The following is a 19,798-nucleotide window of genomic DNA, read 5'->3' as shown; positions in this document are numbered from 1 at the left end:
AAATCCTTGATATACTAAAGAAAATAATATTGGCCTTTTTGGAGCCGTTTTTGCTTTTTTCTGAAAAAAAAATTACTGTTTCAAAGAATTTTTTACTGTTAGTGTTAAAAAGCCTTAAATTTACTGCCCTTTTCACAAACATGCGAACTCTAAAGTTCAAACACCGCCTTCACAATTGCGTTTTTCACTGCCGTCAATGATAATTACAATCACAGGCAACGAACCTTGAAACACAGAAACACACAAAACGGATCGCGATCCACCAATCACAAATCACAAACCAAGAACTTTTGAACCCGTTAAAGTAAAGTTTTGTTTCCTCAGAGGTCCGTTAAGATGATTGACGGCAGCGAAAAACGCAATCGTCAGGTTGCTTTTGAACTTCAGAATTCGCATGTTTGTGAAAAGCGCAGTAACTGTCTGATGTTATAAAGCCAAAAAATGAAGTGTTAATTGTTATCGAGGTACCCCCATTCAGACCCTCGTATTAGGATTTCCAGCCGTCACAGAATTATATACATCGTTTATCACCAACAAATTTCCATTTTGGTTTTTAATGCCGTGATTCGAATTCGTATCATCGAAAGCGGAAAAGTATCCCGATCAAAGAGTTGGTAAATGTAATAGGATACAAAGTATTCAATTTAATTTTGGATTCAAAACGAATTGGTTACGAAATTGCCCGGATTTATTTATTAAAAAAAAAAACACTAACTCTAATATAACATAGCCTTCAAAAATAAATTCGAACTCAAATGTTAATAGGTGAGACGAATGACATGGGGAACTCTGATCGATTTGACCAAGCATATTATGCGATGTTTTTAGTTGCCTATTCCAAAATCGACGCCTTCTTTTCATCTTTTAGAAGAAAATGAAATGCTCGATTTATAGTTAGCTGTATAGCATACATGTATATAGAAGCATACCTAAATTATTTTTATCTTTCCTATGCTGGTAACTAGCTGTGGGCACTCGTCTCCAAAGTTTGTGGCATCTCTTATACCCAACGAAAGGCTTGAGAGTTTTTGGAGTTGCAAACCTAAGCCTTCCGATCCGAGGATCAGCATTTGGGACACTATTGATGGACCGATAAAATCCTCCCAGCTAATTTTAAATTTACAAAAGAATTGATGACGGTGGGCAGGCGGGGGCACAGACCTATTTGAGCATTGCGAGTGTCTCTCACCTGGCCTTTACGCTCCTTGTACTTGCCAGTTAGCGTCGAAATATCGGGCACATGGCTCCCAGCCAAGAAGGATTTTCGAACAAACAAACAAACGGAGTCCCAGTAAGTAAAGTTTTTAAAAGTTTAATCCCCAGCAAGGTCTTTGATTTCTTACTGAAGCTCCCAACTACCAAAACTTGGCCCGAGGAACTGAAAACTAAGAAACAGCCCCTTTGAGTATTCTCATGTGCTAGCATAAGCGCCTAACTACTGTTTTCGTTAAAATGTCTGTTCGAAGAAGCACATAATATTGTCTAAAACTGATAGAGCTCGAAAACGGCTAAAAATTTCTACATGACTGTCTTAATCATCCCAGATTGACGAGGTTTTTTTAACTTCCTATGGATTTTTCGGAAAATGTTTTTTTTTTGTTTGCATTTTCCTCTCCAGACTTGGTCATTATTTGTTAAAAAGGACTCCTGAAATTTTTGGCTTTTGCTTTCGCGACGTAAAGAGGTAGGAATCAGAACGTGCTGAGTTTTTGTAAACGGTGAAATAGCGTCTTAGACTTTCGTAAAAATAACGAGAAAGCCCTCATGGATTCGAGAAGGGTAAAGGTGCCCTAGGACTGTCGATCATGCAGTCTTCTTAGCATGCATTTGCCGAAATTTGAAACATTCTGCATAACAATAGACTATATATGGTTTTTAAAGTAATTTTGAGAAAACCGTTGTTGGAGGTCCTGATTTAAGTGGCTGTCCACCTAAGAGCGGTCCGGCGAGTTTGGGATCGCCAGTAAACCTTCTCTTTATTTTTTGTGGGTGAAAAGGACTTAATGAGGAATGATTAAAATCGAGCTAATTTTTTTCAAAATCCTTTTCTGTGCTTCGCTACAGGACAAAACTTCTTTCCTCTCTGAGAGCGCTTTTTCAACTTTATTCAATAGCCAAAATTCAGTAATTTTAAAAGCCTCGCTTTTTCATAACAGATAAATATCGCGAAATTCTACATAGTACAATGGATTTAGCTGCATTTGACTTGTCCTATGACGGAATCTTGGATAATTTGACGCAAAATTAAATTAAATTAATGAGATCAAAGACGAGCCACTTTGCGGTTTTTTTTCTCCCTTGACAAATTCCTCCAAAGTAAAAGCTAAAATCTCCAAAGCGGTACAAAAATCACAGGCAAAATGCACTTCACAGCAAAGATCTTTCCTTATTCTGTTAGAAAATAAAGTCAAAGGTGCGGGTATCATTCTGCGTCGGACGTGGACAAGCGTTTTTGAGAGCTCCTTTTGTCAGTATTTACCTAAAATTGCACGTTTGGCGCCTACACTTAAACTCATATGATGAGGCTGATATTTTTTCCATGGGACAGAATCTTGGTTTGCTTCGTCAAAATAACGCACATTTGTTGCCATCTTAGGTCTGTAAACCGGCATAAAATGTCATAAAATACATGTAGGAATTCTTCATCCACTAGTATATTATGCAAATTTAAAAGCTCATTTACAGCGGGTTGTCGATTTCAGCAAAATCGTATTAAAAGAATACAATTCACTTCTGCTCAAACGACGCCCTTTTTGAGTTTGGAGTCTCAGCAACTAAAAGGCTCTTTAATAAAGACTGAATTCAGCTCAATTTCGTTTTGGGTTTTCTTCATCACGGTCATAGCGAAGCTCCGGCGCGCGAAGCGCGCCAGCGGAGCACCATGGGTAATAAAATTTGGTAAACCATCCATCCGAGAAAATTTGGTTATGACGTAGCGTACGCCCGTACACTCTTTGCGGGGGAGGGAAGGGAATCAGGTGTCAGCCCGTCCGGGGGAGGAGCATGTTATAAATCGCGCGATGCATTTGTTTAACCCACCTGTTTCTTGGCGGGAAATCGCGCAAGAAATGACGTTGCTGTCGTCGCGTTCAAAAACATGTTTACTTCAACGGAACTACTTCATTGCATAAGGATTTTGTGTCCGGAGAGCTCAGTTTCTAGTAAACTGTTTCGAAGAAATTGTTATGGCAACAAACAATAGCGGATTGGATTCAAACTATTTGCTTGTAAGTGAAAAGCGACGGGAAAGAGAAGAAGAGAAAGGCATAGAGTAAGAATTAACAGGCGCGCTAGCGAAGAGGATTCAAGTGGAAAATTTATGCAGCATCTGCGACTTGTTCACTGATAGCTGAAGCTGACAGAGTTTTGAGTCATCTTTTGATGTTTTTACCTGTCTTTTTGCACTGGATCTACAAAATGAAATACAGCAGCTATCAACATTCTTTTGTTATTCTTGGCTGGCTTGTTTACTGGGTTGTGGTTGAGAAATGCGCCGCACGACAAAGAGAAATCGGGAATCATCGTTTTCAAAAATAAGCTACTCTTAGTAAGCTTACTCGCCTTGCTGGACCATGCGAAAAATCTTAAGCGATTCTGGCCTTACTTGATGGGTTTCCGTGCTGCATCTCGACGGTAAGCTTGAGTAATTTTATTGCATTTTATGTGTTTTCTTTTTTCATGTTTATGCCGTCATTTTACGCACATTTGTAAGGTTTGAATCAATTTATCTGACCTAGTAAAGAACTTAAAAAGTCTTTAGACATTTTCTGACCGCGACTAGAAGAAAAAGTTCTGAAAAATAGTTTAGTTATCCTATTGTTTGTAAAAAGAAAACTTTGAGCGATATTCTTGCCCGGAGTTCATCTTGCAAAATAGCAAACACGGCGAAGGTGGCTTAAAACTTAAGGCTTAATTTAGTCTATTCGTGACTCAGCTTTACTCTCAAAACACGTCTTCGGGAATAAAAATTGTTGACCTTTAAATGTTTCTTCGTATTATATTTCTTGTCTTGATTGTTTGTCAAGATCTCGTTCTTAAATGATCGCTTTGCCAGTTGTTGTTTTCAGTCGTCCGTGAACGCGTTGGTCACGCTCTACGTCCAATTTTTATGCTCTGATTGGCAAAATTTGACAGGTGAGTTTATGCGGAAAATTTATGCAGCATCTTGAAACTTGTTTACTGTGACAGCTGAAGCTGACAGAGTTTTGTGTCAACTTGAGATGTTTTTAACTGTCTTTTTCTACTGGATGTACGAAATGAAATTCAGCTACTATCAAGAGTCTTCTGTTATTCATGGCTAGTTTGTCTATTGGGTTTTTGGTTGAGAAATACGTCTCCTGTCAAAGTCGGAAATCCGATTTCGGATAGCATCGACTCGTTTTCGTTTTTCACCTTGCTTGATTGAAAAGTCTGAAGCGATGTAGCTTCCAGGAGCTGCCTGAGTACTTATTGTATTTGTGTTTGTTTTTTTCATATATCTAATTTCATGAAGCCGAGCGCAGTTTATGAGGCTATAGTTTATGCATGTTTGAATTAAGATTTGAGATAATGGTCTGACCTGTAGTATGAGGTTTGATTTAAGCTTGCAGAACTTTAAAAAGTCTTTAGTCGATATTTTCTCACCGCAAATAGAAAGAAAAAAATGTTGCGTTTTTATTTTGGCCGTAGAAAGAAAGCTTTGCGCAATTTTCTCGCCTCGAGTTCATATTTGAAAACAGCAAACAGGGGAAGCCGGCTTTAAAACATAAACTTTGGCTTTAAGCATAAAGACTCAGGATTCTTAGAGACACTTTAATACTTAATTGTCTTCGTGAATGAAAATTGTTGTCTCTGTAAATGTTTCACCGAATTATATTTCTTTTATTGATTGTTAGTAGTCTCTCTTGCAATTTGCCGTTAATGTTTTCAGTTGCAGGAGTACTCAAAACGTCGCGCGTATTAAACGCTTGTTAAGTTTATACATCGTTATAAAACCATTAAATAATAAAAAAAAAACACTATAAATTCTTTATTATGTTGAAGTGTAAATCTCTTAAGGTGACTCGACCCAGTTTTTTTGGGGGGGGTACCATCCTACTTTGAAGCTCTCTGGTATCCCCACCTTTACTTTTATCGTAAGTATAACACATAGAATGGATAACATATAGATCAATCTACAATATAACATAAAATTTTTGGCGATCGGAGTAAATGTCACGTGGTTATAATGCCACGCCCCTGTAAGGTCTGAGTCGAAAATCTGCTGTTGCCAGCATTTTTTCGTGAAAATCTCTCGGCTACACATAGTGCGCATTAGTGCCTTGCGCTGAACAGAGTTTCACCAAAATCGCAAAGACCCAATTCGAGAAATTCAGCGGTTTCCAAATTTAGGTCATAATTTATGTGAAAATGATAAGCAAATTTTACACGGCTTATATCTAATAAACTATGAGATTGATCTCTGTATTTTGGGCATCCTTATAACAGATGGGTCCTTGCAAGTCAGCAAAACGCTTTAGGGCCTTGTAAATGGGCGCGATTTCGAGCACAGCAAACATTTAGAAACTATAGTTTTCGCTATTTGTTGACGTTTGTCAGCGTTTAAGAGTCAATCTCACGAAAAAAGCATTTTCTTAAAAATTCGTAGTTTTTTTTCCTTCAAATTTTTTCAGGGCCACAATTGATTAACTTACAACCCGGACTCTGAATTTCATGGTCATTAAAAAACTGTGACATTATCTTCTATAAGCCCAAACTTGAGTAAACATTGAAGATTTTTAGCGTTTTGGATGAGTTTGTGCTTTGGGAGTTGTCTATTGTTTCTAGTCTGTCATTATACAGCATTCTTGTTCAGCACGCGTGCAATGACCGCCAAACTGGGTCGAGTCACCTTAATGTTCATTCAAACACTCCACAGCTTGCAACTGGCCGGCCGTTATATAGGTGATTTTGGAACTTTTTTTAGCGGTTTCGCTAAAAGCACACGCGTGCTTCGATCGTCCTGAATATTGAATGATTGCAATTTATATTTCAAAACTGTGAAATACTGCATTCTGTCTGAGGTCTGTATAATAAAAACAGCGCCTCGTAGTACTGTTTCACCTCAGACTGTCAGATGTGATGTACAAAAAGTATAAAAGGTTGGTTTACACGCCCCCAGATTTGTTAGCAAGATTTAATTTGTAAAGCAAACTTGTCAAAAGGAAAAAATTCTGCCGGATTTGCTTTCAAAGTATTTGTTTTCCAGGCCTAATCTACTGTGATCAAGAGCCTTTATGGACGTTAAATGTGATCGAAGATGATTGCTATTTTTTGGGTGTACATATAAAGGCCGTCAACTCGATGTAAGGTTTGGTGCACTCTTGGACTGTTAGCAAATTATCAAAGTTCACTCAAATCACTTAGCTTTAATCCCTCAAAACAAAAGTCACATGAATGTGCTCTAAAGTGAACTGATTTGCGGAAAACAAGTTTATTGTTTGATTGAAATTACAAATTTATTAATGGGAGCTTCGCTTTTAGCCCTGGCTAAATCTATATATTATGCTAATTAGGATTGTTGTCACGCAATAAAAGCGGATTTGGAGAGTTTAAAGGAGCAAGCAAGTTGGTGTCTCTTAGTCAATGTAACAGGTGAGCGTTATTATGGCTCATTTGAGGCGATGTCACCTAACGAAAGAAAATATTACAGAGAGCGAACTTACTTTGCAGCGGGCTGGGTATTTTGGTAAAAATGCCCAACAGGGTGAAAAAATGTTTGTATGTCCGATACATCGTGCAAACCTAGGGAAGGACTGGGGTAATCCAACTGGCCGCACAGAATGCCGATATCCAGAACATAAGGGAAAACAGACTCGTGCCGGTGAAAATTGACAGTGTTGGGGTCAGACTGTAAAAATTGCCGCCAGCCGAAAAACTTCCAAAATCTCCTAGTGGTGTCTGCAAATTCGAGGCTAGCGGATGGGCGGCTGCAGAAGTTAAGGGGAGGCGGGACAAGGTTTAGCGAGAAAGTCAAGTCTTACCTCACCGCACGATTTGATGTTGATACACAAACAGGCAGGAAACCAGATCTTTCTGAGGTCGCAACGGACATGAGAACGACCAGAAACACAGGTAGTTCAAGAACGTTCCAGAGACGAATGGCTTATAAAGGGACAAGTTCAATCATTCTTTTCCAGACTGTCTGCAATCAGCAGGAAAAAAAGGGCTGACCAAAGCCGAGAATGTTGAAATTTTTTGACGAAGGAGATCTGCTCTCAGTGCTCTTGCAAGAAGAAATTGCGTTTCTTATTGATGAACGTAGAGACAAGGAGGTCGAAGATATTTTCAACAACAAGATGGGCGTAATACATCCCATCAGGTACGATGGCCATGATATCTGCGAGCAGACCAACCAAGAAGTACTCTCAAAATTCAATGTGAAAACATCTGCGAGTATTTTCAACTGTAGTTCAAATCTTAAGATACAAATGCTGCTCTAATAAATACATTCACAGACATGGTGAAAGAATGCAGTTACTACCGCACCACCCCGTAAATGGCCAGGGACTGGCAAATTGCCCCATTGCATTGGGGTGGGCCGAGTTGCCTAGAAAATTCCTATTGTTTCCTGGCCGAGTTCTTGGAAGTGTTTTCTCAGGATTTTCGTATACAGTTTGAAAGTTTAAATTTCAAGGTATGTTGTATGCTTGTATAAGACGACAAATCTCAAGTAACTTATAACTTGACACCAACCCTTGAAAGCATGTGACCCGCTTTTTCGTTCAGTACTTTATTTACAATACTAGTAAAAGAGCAGGCCCCAGTTGTAGGGCTATCATCGGATGAATCTCTATCCAATTGATAAGTACTAGGGAAGCCAATTGCTCTTTCCAGTGGATAGTGATTTACACGGTGGATAGCACTATCCACTTATTGAACAACTGGGCCCCAGAAGGATAAAAGTTGTCCGCAGGAGAGTTTTTTTTTTCTTTAATATAATTTTTTCTTAAAGACATGAGTTAAGATCATTATTGTGACACTTTGCTTTTTGGCAATAAGAAATAAGTAACGTAAAAAGGTCACCAAATGCATATCAGCGGCACCCAACGACTGTTTTCTGTGAAATATCTGTTCGGAGAAGCAAAATTGCCTAGAATTTTCTATAGCTTGAGGAAGACTAAAAATTTATTAGATGACCGTTCCATGCATGTGTAATATTCGAAGCTAATCTAATAAATTCCCTACAATTTTCTGAAGTTTAATTATTACTATTTCTCATCCCAGGTTAAGCTATTTTTCGTAGAGAAAGGAAACCCAAAATTCTCGGAACCGAAAATGCGATACAGAAAGGAATCAGAAAAATCCTCACTTTCGTAAAACTTTCAATTGCAGCGAACATTTTCGGGAAAAAAGACTCACGGTTACCCTAGTATGACCCAACAGATAAAATTTTTTTTAGCGCCACTTGGAATACATTTCTAGAGATCGAAAAGTACTCTGGAGAGCCTAAAAAGTGTTCTCAATGCATTTAGGAGGACACCTTCGTTGGGTTCCCCTGGCATATAATAGGAGCCAGGGATTTTTTCTGGTAAAGAATCAATTTAATAACAAGTAATGTGGCACTTTACGTCTTCTTGGGCGTGGACCGTTCGATTATTGACGGGGCTGGGGGCTGCATTGATTTTAGCCTTGATAAAGCTGTATATATGTATGTATATAATAGAAATAGACTGATGGGACTGGATTATATCTTGAACATTTATTGCTACTCAGAGAGTCACGCCTCTTGCGAGGGGAATCACCAGGTAAAACAAAACAATAAGTGACAGGCGTGGCGTAGGTGCGTGGCGCGTCGTACTTAAGTGATGCTTACAACATGTCAAATTTGCGACAAGAACTAGCCAAGTTAGGACAGTGTTTAGTAGAAATTTCTTTGAGTGTCTGCAACCTGAGATTAGTTCTATTAGTTCTATTGTCCAGGGTAGACATTACAGGTTTACAAACTGTAAACAGCACGACGAGCCACGCGCCACGCGCCACGCGCCACGCCTACTATTTACTGTTCTGTTTTACCTATATCCTTGATTGTAACCGTTAATTTTGGCAGTTGCTTGATGATTGCCTCGCAAGAGGTATGAAACTCTGGGTAACTACAAATGTTCAAGATTTAATCCAGTTTCATCTGTCTACTTCTATTCTGCTCTAGGTTAACTATTGAGTACTATCGATGAGGACACCACTCTGGCACTTCGTTGTATGTATAATATCAGAAACTCATAAGGGATTGTTCAACCCCTTATGAGTTTCTGATAATATATATTATCCTTCCAGCCCTGTAAAATTCTTTGTTAATCTCGGTGTCCTTGTCCTCCCCCCACCCCCCATTAATAAGGTAATGGTTCACCCTTTATTTGTTTATGCAAAGGAAGGGTCGATACAGGAGGTATATTGCGTGACAAAAATGCAAATTAGCATATGGCGTGTGGGACAAACGTTCAATATTACCCGCACTCGGAAAAATATTACAACAGACATACCCTACACCAAACTTAAAGTGATTCATAATAATTTCTCAAGAGCTACAAGAGAAAAGTCACCCGAGGTGAGAGAATCCCATATGCTCATGATAAATGAGGGATAAACACGGATGTGGGAATTCAAATTCAAATCATGGTGAAATGCTCGAAACGGAAAAAGAAACTTAAATTGAATATGAGGTAAATTTCTATTTTGAAAAGGGTATTCAGTTGCTGAGTTTCCAAGCTGAAGATTGATTACATTTGAGAAGAAGTTAATAACCGTACGTAGTTTTAGATTTTAACACAGCTGAAATGGACAACCTGGCCGTAAAAAAGCACGATTTGCATATCTGACGGGTTGATCAAGAATGTCAGTTTATGGCATTTTTTTCGGCTTTCATTTATACAGACTTAAAAAGGCTAGTGAAAAGAAAACAAATGTTCGTTATTTTGAGGATACACAACAACATTCTCAGCTGCTGAGAAAATATCTACTAAATTTAAGTCGTTTTGTGTGAACCGTTAAACAGGCAAATCTATGCAAATAATGCCGACAAGAGACTCTTAAAAACGTTTGATCACGTCCAACCCAGACCGATACCCGCACCTTTGACTTTATTTTCTGACAGAATAAGGTAAGATCTTTGCTGTGAAGTGCATTTTTCCTGTGATTTTTGTACCGCTTTGGAGATTTTAGCTTTTACTTTCCAAGAATTTGTCAAGGGAGAAAAAAACCGCGAAGGGGCTTGTGTTTGATTTTATTAATTTAATTTAATTTTGCGTAAACTTATTCCATATTCCGTCATAGGACAAGTCAAATGCAGCTAAATCCATTGTACTATGTAGAATTTCGCGATATTTATCTGTTACGAAGAAGCGCGGCTTTTAAAATCACCGAATTTCGGCCATCGAACAAGGTTGAAAAAGCGCTCTCAGACAGGAAAGAAGTTTTGTGCTGTAGCGAAGCACAGAAAAGGATTTTGAAAAAACTTAGCTCGATTTTAATCATTCCTTATTACGTCCTTTTCACCCACAAAAAATAAAGGGAAGGTTTACCGGCGATCCCAAACTCGCCGGACCGCTCTTAGGTGGACAGCCACTTAAACCGTACAGTAACAAGCTAATCATGCTCCCACTGGTATAGGTGTCTAGATGCTAAAAGGCTAAATTTCGTTGAATTGAGTGGAGAATTCTCCAGCTTAATGGACGGCGCATTTTTGTCAAAGTTACTCATAGTTCATCCTTCGGAACCTTTTCATTTGCGTCTTTTCTCTCATCTGTCACGATCTTTGCCAGTTTTGGAATCATTTGATTCCAAAATGCCATCTTTTTTGCCTTGTACCTACGCTCCACCCTCGGTTTCATGTCGAGAACTAGATACTTCTGTTCTTCTTCTGTAAATACAGGCCACGTGATGGCTGTAGGGCCAACGTCAGGTGGATTTGGAGACCTAAAGAGAGACATTAAAAAGGCAAGTGTGTTCAAACATCGCGGAACTTAGTCTATGGGGTTTCGTGAATGTTATATTGACCGTAATTGGGTGGAGTTATTAACCGGTTTATACGCGTATTGTTTTCGTTATAAGGGAGGCAATGAAAGGAGAGAATGAAAGTGCCTTAATACGAAGAACTTAAAGGCCTAAAAGGATGATTATAGTAGATGATTAGGATGATACATGTATCGTCAGGAAAGATTTGTAACAAATGTTGAATGAATGTTGAAGGGGACATTCTGCAGCGTATTATGATAAAAAAGACTACGGCGTATACATTCAGCTGATATGGGCCTTACTCTAAATCATGATCATCAATGTCCTTGACGCACCTTGATAGTACCTATATAATCTAACCTTGAGATCACTGAATGATGATGAATTATTTTTAGGTGTCCTTACCCGTGCTTGGCGAAGTTTGTCCAGAGTTCCATAACGTACAAACTTAGTCCCTTTTCTGTTTCGGAATACTTTGTTGCAATGGAGTTGCTCCAAGGATCAGGTATCTTCTTGAAAGGTGCTCCAAACAGAAATGGGATTTCCGCACCATGAATAACGCTAGTCCAATCAGCCATACGTGAATAGTTTGCGCGATGATTGAACACATACATGTATGTGGAACCTCCACTCTGTTAAATGAAAAGGAAACAAGTAATATAACATCCCTTTCTGAAGGAACATTACACAAATGCCTCCAGCCGGTCGGTTTTGGAAAGGACGTTTAAAGGTGACCCCTGATCACCAAAGATTTGAAAAATTCGAGCTTCTTGTTTGTTTGTTTTTGCCCAAACCAGTTCCCTACTTCCGAACCTACCACAGTAATGTCAATTTTCTAGCCGAGGGTGGGCATTGGTGGACAGCCTGGTTTGATCCTGCCTGAACCACATTTTTATTCATTTCCTTGGTTGTCTTGATTTTTGTTAAACCTTTATTTGTATTTCCTTCTTGTCCGAACAAAAGTGAAATATGTATGTTGGTGATTAAAATGAGATAATTGAATTCCTCAACCCCTCCCATTCTTACTATATATCTGTTCCGTTAAGGCGTTTTTATAGATTGAGCCGTGCATTTGTAACGACCAACCGGGAGATGTTAGGTGATCCTGACTCCAGAAGATGTTTACATATGCGCGCTAGGTAATGCAAATCTTACCTTTGCCAGTGATTGAGCCTCCAACATGGCAGGCGCGTCAAAGGCTGAATCGCCCCAAATTTCCAACATCGATTGTCGAATGGCATTTTTATCCTGAGGAATTGTATGGTTGGTATACTGGAACAATATAAGATCTTCCATGATTTCGCTCTTTTCTCGATGATATAGTGTCTGACTTCTCACGATATGTTCAAACACATCTTTTTCCAAACCATCCTTAAACTGGCTTGGTGGCCGTATCATTGCAAACACACCTCCTTCATTTGAGGTTAATCCGGTTATGACATCGATGCCTTTTTGGAATTCACCTGCTCTAAAAAGAGTTTCAGGGAGATCTGGTAAAAATTTTCCATCTACTACAGGAGCTACAAAATCCTGTGTCCGACGCCTGTCAAAGTTATCCAAAGTGAATAACTTCTGCGTCGTTAAAATGTCCTCAACGGACTTGCCACGAACGCATTGAACAAAGTCTTGCCCCAAATCACATTTTATGTACTTAGCAAATAATTCCAACTGTGCTGTGTTGGAAACTTTTCCACAGAAAAGAGGAGTCGAGGAAGCGCCACTCTGCAGGATGGCCCTTTCAAACAAACCTTTGGACAGTGGCGAGAGTAAATGAAGAGAAACACTCATTCCTCCAGCGCTCTCGCCAAATATGGTCACTCTGTTAGGGTCTCCGCCAAAACTGGCAATGTTATTCTTAACCCACTTGAATGCCAACACCTGTTGGTTTTAAATTGAAAAAAAATAAATAAATAAAAATAATAAATAAATAAATAAACGTGCTTACCAGGAAGAATTAAAATAGAGGACTGCGAATTTAGAAAGTCGGGCGCACACTGGACCACTTTCTCTTCATCTGATTGCCTTACACAAATATAACCGATGAAACTGTTTACCTGGTCCAGCATTCCATAATTTCCTTTTAAGTCAGTCCCTGGAACATTGAAGAAGCCAAACACTCCTAGACGGTAGTTAATGGATACAACAATGACATCGTTAAAGGAAGCCAGGACCGCACCAGGGGTAAAGCCGGAACTTCCTGCTACGAATCCACCGCCATGAATCCACACCATGACCGCTATCTTCTCGGAGGGTTTGATATTTGAAGGCACAAACACGTTGAGAGAAAGGCAATCTTCACTCATCTTTGCTAAATGATTTCAGTTAGAAAGAACATTATTTAAGTGGTTGAACACTTGTCTGTATAGCCTCCCAAGGTTCTCTTTTTGTGGGATCTAGAAGGCTATGACTTTTGTGGCTATGGGTCCGTGGGGCATTATCACACTAAGTAGGTTCCCCGGGCTTCGCTTTGGCCCCATAGGTAGATGTTCTTAGGGCTGAACGCATGACAAAGCTTTTCAGTAGAAAGTGGAGAGCTTTCATTCTGCGGTCTCATTCCACAGGTCACCATTACAAGCCACTGTTTTACTGAATGGTAACTAAACAAAATTGTTCTTCCTCGATGAAAAAAGTGGCTAAAGAAATGTCGAGTGCATTTTGACAATTTTACATGTAAGTCGAATGGAAAGTAGTCAAGTGACAGCTTTATTGTTCGAGGTAAAAACGACTGATATGAAAAAAAATATAAAGGGAAAAAATCGTTCTTATAAACGATACTCTACGGTAGCCAATTTACAGGTTACAAATGTTAGAGTCAACAAAATAATGTCTCAAGAAAAGACCTAAAAGAAGAAGCTGGTCGACTTTTGTGTTCACTGCAAGTTAATTTTGTTTTCTTTCTATGGGGCCCAGTTATGTGTAAAGTTGTTGTAACGTTTATAATTTGTAGTCTGTGAAGTGTATCGCATATTGTTTAGTAAATGAACCCCTAAGCATTTGTGGGCAATTCATAGACAAGAAGAAAACAATGGTAACTTATGGTAAGGTCTTTTCATTAGACATTCTTTTGTTGACTCTAACATCCGTAACCTGTAAATTGGCTACCTTAGAGTATCGTGTATAAATTAGATTTTTTTCCCTTTATATTGTTTTCATATCAGTCGTTTTCACTCAGTTACCTCGAACCCCAAATCATTTCCCCCGCCGCGACATTGGACCCGCGACCGCGACATTGGACCCGCGACTGCGACTTTCGACCCGCGACCACGACACTGGACTCGCGACCCGCGATCCGCTACCATTAGTCAAACTCCCTTTATTTGTTGCGAGACAGGTTTGAACTTCGGTGGTAAAACGCACAACATCCCTTTCAACTCGTTTTGCAGCAATTTCACAACGCAAGTTGCTCGTTTTTTGTTGCCCGTGTTACAGCGCCTTTTAAAACATGGAATCGTGTTTGACAACTCAACGTGATCTACCTCAATAAATCATGCTGTCACACTTGATTGACCATGAACAGCTTGCTCGATAGAGGAAAATGGAGAATCAATAGAGAATATTAAAAGATAGCAACGGGTTAACTTAAGACCATAAAAATACCTGTTTTTAGATAGTCGTCAAAACCTCCTACCACTTTTAAAATATCCAATAATAGTCTGTTCTGTTGGCATATTGCACCGAATTCTGTAGCATCCATTATCTTTGACCAAGGTTTTGCCGGTTTTGGAGCAGCAAACCTCAGTTCGCCGACCGGAGGTTCAGCATACGGAATACCAAGATACTGGTACACTGCTTTGCTGTGTGGAACGGTTTCAATTTTCCCAACAACAGCACCAGACTCGGTCTTCACGACGGGAGCTCGTTGATCGTTTTCGGCGTTTACCTGAATTGATTTGTTCGTAAAAAATACGGTACAAGCTATAATCACGTGGAGAGCTCGGAATTCCATTTGCGCTATGTTTGACATGCAAAAGGAAATGCAACGACCTCAGTTAAAATAGCACGCTTACACAACTCCGATTGACACTTTTAACTATGAATCAGCTGAGAGGCCCGCGGTGTAATATTGAAAAAACGCGAGCAAAATTTCAAAGGCTTGTCACGAAATGGTTGATATAACGCGTTTCTGACCTACCAGCAAAAATTTCGTTGTGCTCCACTGATTTCTGAAATGATAATTCTTCTTAATCTCTCCTTAATATAGATGGAGACAGTGGTTCGATAAAGAATAATGATAACACTTTGTATATGGGGTTTTAGATTTAACAATACATTTTTGCGTCGCAGCTTTCCTTCGAACAATATTGCGTAGCTTTAATGGAGGTCATCAGTTATATCCACTGAATAGATCAAAAAGCCAAAAAAGCTGACTCATTTAAGAATCTCGGATACTTAAAAATAGGTTTGTATTGAATACTTAATATGATCTTGCGAGGCTTTGTTTCATGTATCTGTGTATTTATTTTCCTTTCATTGTAAAAAATGTTATTATTATTATTATTGTTATCATTATTATTATTATCAATGTGTTGTTATTTTTTATTATTATTTTTATTATTTTTTTTTTTTTAACGGAGAATATTGAGAAAGACAATATAGACCCTCACTGTAACAGGTTTGACCTGCATTTCATTTGAGTCGTATCAGCTATTTTAGCCAGGACTGAAATCATCAGATAGGAATGGATTTATAGGGTTAACAATTGAGATTTTCGGACTACTAACCCAGCAGTTTTTGTTGTGGCCTACAAACACGGATAGAAACAAATAGTTGGAATTAAAATTCTAAACGTTAAGAATCCTGAACTGGCCGGAGGCCTAACTAGTTAGCTATTTACAAACGTGTCCAAGGAGCCAAGGATTTGAACTCCGACCCGCTGACCGAGAACCAACCCTGCTGGAGGGGACGCTTGAACCCTCCCGACCACCCTGGATAGGCTCTGATGTACAGATGCCGTCAAAGATCGAATTCGATCACCAAGTGACTGTAACATTGTAAGATATAAATTCAAAATTCTAGAATTTAATTTTGATTAGTGCGCGCGCGAAAAATATGACGAGACAATAGCTTGCTTGCGCATGCACAATCAAAAGCGCTTAACCCGGCTGGCTACAGTGGTTAACCAAACATGAAACCTTGCTGTGTCAAGGCCTTCTTCCTGTTTCTGCTCTCTTGTCACACCGTATTGGACGCTACGTCTAGATGTAAGTTTTAACTCTTCTTTCAACACATCACCATGTTGCTGAAATTTCTAGTCAGCTGTAAATCGATGTTTTTCCATAAAATCACGAAGACTGCAGATATTAAGCATCGCTAGATTGCGATGAATTTCTCTAGGGAAAAAGGGGGGATCCGGCTCCAACTTGAAGTAAGGTTGCAGATGGATCACCCTTAATTATACGGGGAATGGCATTTTCAATCTAAAAATTTTCAGTCAAACAGGTGTAAGAACTAGTTTCCCTGCGAGGAACAAAGTTCCTATTAACATGAGATCCAGATGGTGCGCAGTCCCCACAAAAATTATTTTACAACTATTTCTTGGTCTGTAAAAACTGAAAAAAAAAAAAGAAAGAACAAGAAAAAGAAAAAAAACGGAAAGGATAGGATAGAGATCTGAGGATTGAGTTCTGGCCTTATTCAAACTCGCACAAATATTATTGTCTTAACTTCATGGTGATATATGTCGCTCGCGTCCTCCGTTATGGCACTTTCAGCTAGCTGGATGTGCTTGAGGGTTGTGTAAGTAATTTCCGAACATTTCAGACCTCTGAATCTTCTCTGAAGACTGGAGGAAACTACCACACAGGTTCTCGAAATGCCAGTAGTTGTCAACAGCAGCCTGTTCAGGACTGCGGACAAGTTTTTCTTAACGACGGACACCTTTAGCACCAGCACATGATGTATCCGTGTTATTGAGAGTCAGCTAAAAGGAGCAAAGAAAGACAGGGACCAACTCTGCAGGATGTCCGTTTTAGCAAGGTGCCCGTTATAAAGAGAGAGTAGACTGTACATTCGCCCAGACGATAAAATTATTCCACCAAATTTCAGTTGTTTAATTTGTTTGTTTGTTTGTTTGTTTTGTAATTGTTCTTAGACTGCGGTAAGGAACTTATAGGGTACAACAAGATCGGAAACCAAAACATCAAAGCTTCGACAGTGGATAGGTTTGCGCAAACTTACGAAGCACGGATGCATGGTGGCAATGGATGGATACCTGATCGCAATGATAAACACCCATACCTGGAAATCGATTTAGGAAGTCTATTTCTTGTCTGCGGATTTGAGGTGCGAGGGTGCAGGCGATCTTGGCCAACTAGGTATAGAGTACAGGTCACTCCTGAGAAAGACTACTGGGATTCATGGAATTATATCAAGGTAATTTACATGGAGTTAGTAGCATGTAAGGGTTTAGTGGTGATATTCATCATCACATTTGGTTAGAGCAGTCTCTTTACGGAACTATATTTGGCCTCCGTTCTTTTGTGGACAAAGAAAGAAAGAGGAAGTGAGGACATAGTCTCAATTCACGCCAGTTAAATCCAGTTGTGTAGGAGCTGCTTGTAGGTCTCTCCTGATTGGTCGCAGAAAATAATGACTTGCCATTCTTTAAATTGTTTCAGTATTGTTTGGGGTTAGGGTTAAGCACCATTGGTGACCTCTCTTCCGAGCAGCTGCTACATGACCCGTTAAATCCGTTGCAAGGGAAGGTAATGGTGAGGTGTCCCTCTTTAAAATTATTCTTTTCAAGATATTTATATCTTATACCTAAACTTAAGTCGAGGGGTATGATTGTATTGTAACAATTTACAGCAATTACAAAAACTAATCGAAATAATGAGCAATGATAACAACAATAACAAACGAAGTTATGAAAATACTCGTCAACTCTCGCCTTGCTTTAACGGGCACCCCGATGATACGGATAGCCGTTAAATTCTAGGCAAAAAATAAATTACAGATGTTTCACTGAAAAGAAAAATTCCCGCCATTAGGGACGGAATCTCGCTAATGAGGGCACTAATACTCAAGGTCCCCACTGTGTCCGCTGTAAAGGGAGTTGATTCAAAAGTTGCACTTGTTCAGGGTTTAGGAGGAGCTTAAGGTGATACTTCGCTTACGATGACTTAAATATCCAATAGGATCAATTCCCTTTTATCGTAGACATCGTGGGGACTTTGATAAGTGTCCTTATTAGCAAGAGTCTGTACTGCTGGGATTTGTTTCCGTCAAGCAACTTATTTTTGCCTGGGATTTTGCTGCTTTACGTATTGTCGAGGTATCCGTTATAGCAGGGTCAGCAAAGCGAGGGTTGACATATGTGCATTTATTATATGGAGGAGAGTGTTTTACTGGGAACTAAACCACTCGTAGATTCCATACGCCACTTCATCCGGGACCCGAGTGGCGTATTTTCCGTATGTCACCTTTGTGAGTGTCGTATCGTTCAATGACGTCACGATTCCCACCTTTTGCTTTTGTTGAATTGGTTTCTCCATATAATAAAAAGAACATTAAACGTTGGCTCGAAGATATGAATTTTATGTTCTCGTGGCAAGAACAATATCTCACTCGTTCGCTTCGCTCACTCGTGAGATATTGTTCTTGCCACTCGAACATAAAATTCATATCTTCTCGCCACCGTGTAATATCCTCTATATATTTCTCTTACAAATAACCGCGGCCGGATTAGCTCAGTCGGTAGAGCGCTTGACTGCAGAGCGAGAGGTCGCGGGTTCGATTCTTGGGGCCGGACCGATATTCAGGGTCTTAAAATAACTGAGAAATGAAGGTACTCCCTAATTTGCGCTGCAAGCGGGTAGACTTTCGCTTGGCTCCGATGACCACGTTAAATGGTCCTGTGTTCCAGCCGGAGACGTAAAAAAATAGTGTCCCCAATTAGTACTTTAGTGCTAAATGCATTCGTTGACACTCAAATAAAGCGCATTTTTTATGACCTGCTATTGAAAATAATAAATGGTGACCCTGCCACCGTCATGATTGTTTTTCAGCCAGAGTTTTATGGGGGGAGAAACGAAAACGACAAGGTATACAGCGTCGCTAGAGAACGGAAGGTCGGTCGTTATGTGAGGATATTCCCTTATGGCTTCAAGTTAGACCGCACGGGGAGGCTTTGTATGAAAGTAGAAATATATGGAAATCCGTATTTGCGTGAGTACTGTACCTGTTTAATTTTATTAATTACCTTATGTGTTTCAAAAATTTGTTATTCCTCACCCTTCTTGCACTTTTTTTTATTGACATGAAGCATTCGTTAATCATGACTTCAGTGCCAGGGGAATTATACTGGGAGCATGCGTTACCTGTATGCGTAAGTCACCATAGGTTTCGATGATGGTGTCATAATACTAGTCACCACCGAAATAATAATAATAATCGTTTATGTAACCAAAAAAAAAATGAAGTAATATAATGTAAGCTAAGCGGCATTTCGAGGGTCTCAACTTTGATGGAAGCCCAAAACTACATGAATAGAACTTCAGGGCAATCCTTTTCAACTGGAGGTCTCATAAAAAATAATCTAACTCTTGGTTCTCAATAGGAGTTGGCGATGAGGTGTTCGTGATGGAAAATCAAATAACAATGTCCTATAAGAAGACAAGTATTAAGAAAATTAATCTAGATACGTATAAAGTGGAAGTACATGACCGCAATGAACCTCTCAGTTATTATCCTGATTACACACAGGTATGTGGTTACAATATACAGTTATATGGACCTTACGAAACACAGACGACGACGTTGACGAAGAATTAAAAACAAAAAGGAATAGGTTTTGTTTGCAAAACAATAATTCAGCGCGTGTATCACGTTT

At 39.4% G+C, this 19,798-nt stretch overlaps 2 protein-coding genes and 1 long non-coding RNA gene across 3 annotated transcripts; 1 reads left to right on the top strand and 2 right to left on the bottom strand.

The window, feature by feature from the left end:
- Nucleotides 1-10,709: 10,709 nt before the first annotated feature.
- Nucleotides 10,710-11,594, bottom strand: LOC140934680 (acetylcholinesterase-like). The gene is made up of 2 exons (XM_073384265.1): nt 11,374-11,594; nt 10,710-10,929 (listed from the first exon to the last, which is right to left on the bottom strand). Exons 1-2 carry the CDS (start codon nt 11,580-11,582, stop codon nt 10,710-10,712), a joined length of 429 nt encoding a protein of 142 aa, XP_073240366.1. The 5' UTR covers nt 11,583-11,594.
- A 496-nt stretch (nt 11,595-12,090) lies between these two features.
- LOC140940794 (acylcarnitine hydrolase-like) lies at nt 12,091-14,914 on the bottom strand. The gene is made up of 3 exons (XM_073389789.1): nt 14,566-14,914; nt 13,023-13,276; nt 12,091-12,846 (listed from the first exon to the last, which is right to left on the bottom strand). The coding sequence occupies exons 1-3, from the start codon at nt 14,912-14,914 to the stop codon at nt 12,091-12,093; spliced, it is 1,359 nt and encodes a 452-aa protein (XP_073245890.1).
- Nucleotides 14,915-17,065: 2,151 nt separating this feature from the next.
- LOC140934672 (uncharacterized) lies at nt 17,066-19,667 on the top strand. Its single transcript, XR_012165121.1, has 3 exons — nt 17,066-17,340; nt 18,975-19,134; nt 19,526-19,667. It is a non-coding gene; the product is annotated as an uncharacterized lncRNA (long non-coding RNA).
- The last annotated feature ends 131 nt before the right edge of the window (nt 19,668-19,798 follow it).

This window comes from Porites lutea, chromosome 1 (genome assembly GCF_958299795.1).
Source record: "Porites lutea chromosome 1, jaPorLute2.1, whole genome shotgun sequence".
Classification (NCBI taxonomy): Eukaryota; Metazoa; Cnidaria; class Anthozoa; order Scleractinia; family Poritidae; genus Porites; species Porites lutea.
The sequence above is the reverse complement of the archived record's forward strand: the minus strand, read 5'-3'. Positions and strand labels throughout refer to the sequence as shown.

Bases quoted from the DNA above. Each gene is read 5' to 3' on its own strand.
- LOC140934680 (XM_073384265.1), bottom strand. From the start codon at position 11,582: ATGTATGTGTTCAATCATCGCGCAAACTATTCACGTATGGCTGATTGG. The intron at 10,930-11,373 runs GTAAGGACACCT...GTCTCTCTTTAG, and splicing joins ACAAACTTCGCCAAGCACGG to GTCTCCAAATCCACCTGACG.
- LOC140940794 (XM_073389789.1), bottom strand. From the start codon at position 14,914: ATGGAATTCCGAGCTCTCCACGTGATTATAGCTTGTACCGTATTTTTT. The intron at 13,277-14,565 runs GTATTTTTATGG...GAAATCATTTAG, and splicing joins TGACGACTATCTAAAAACAG to CAAAGATGAGTGAAGATTGC. The intron at 12,847-13,022 runs GTAAACAGTTTC...TAAAACCAACAG, and splicing joins ATTATGGAATGCTGGACCAG to GTGTTGGCATTCAAGTGGGT.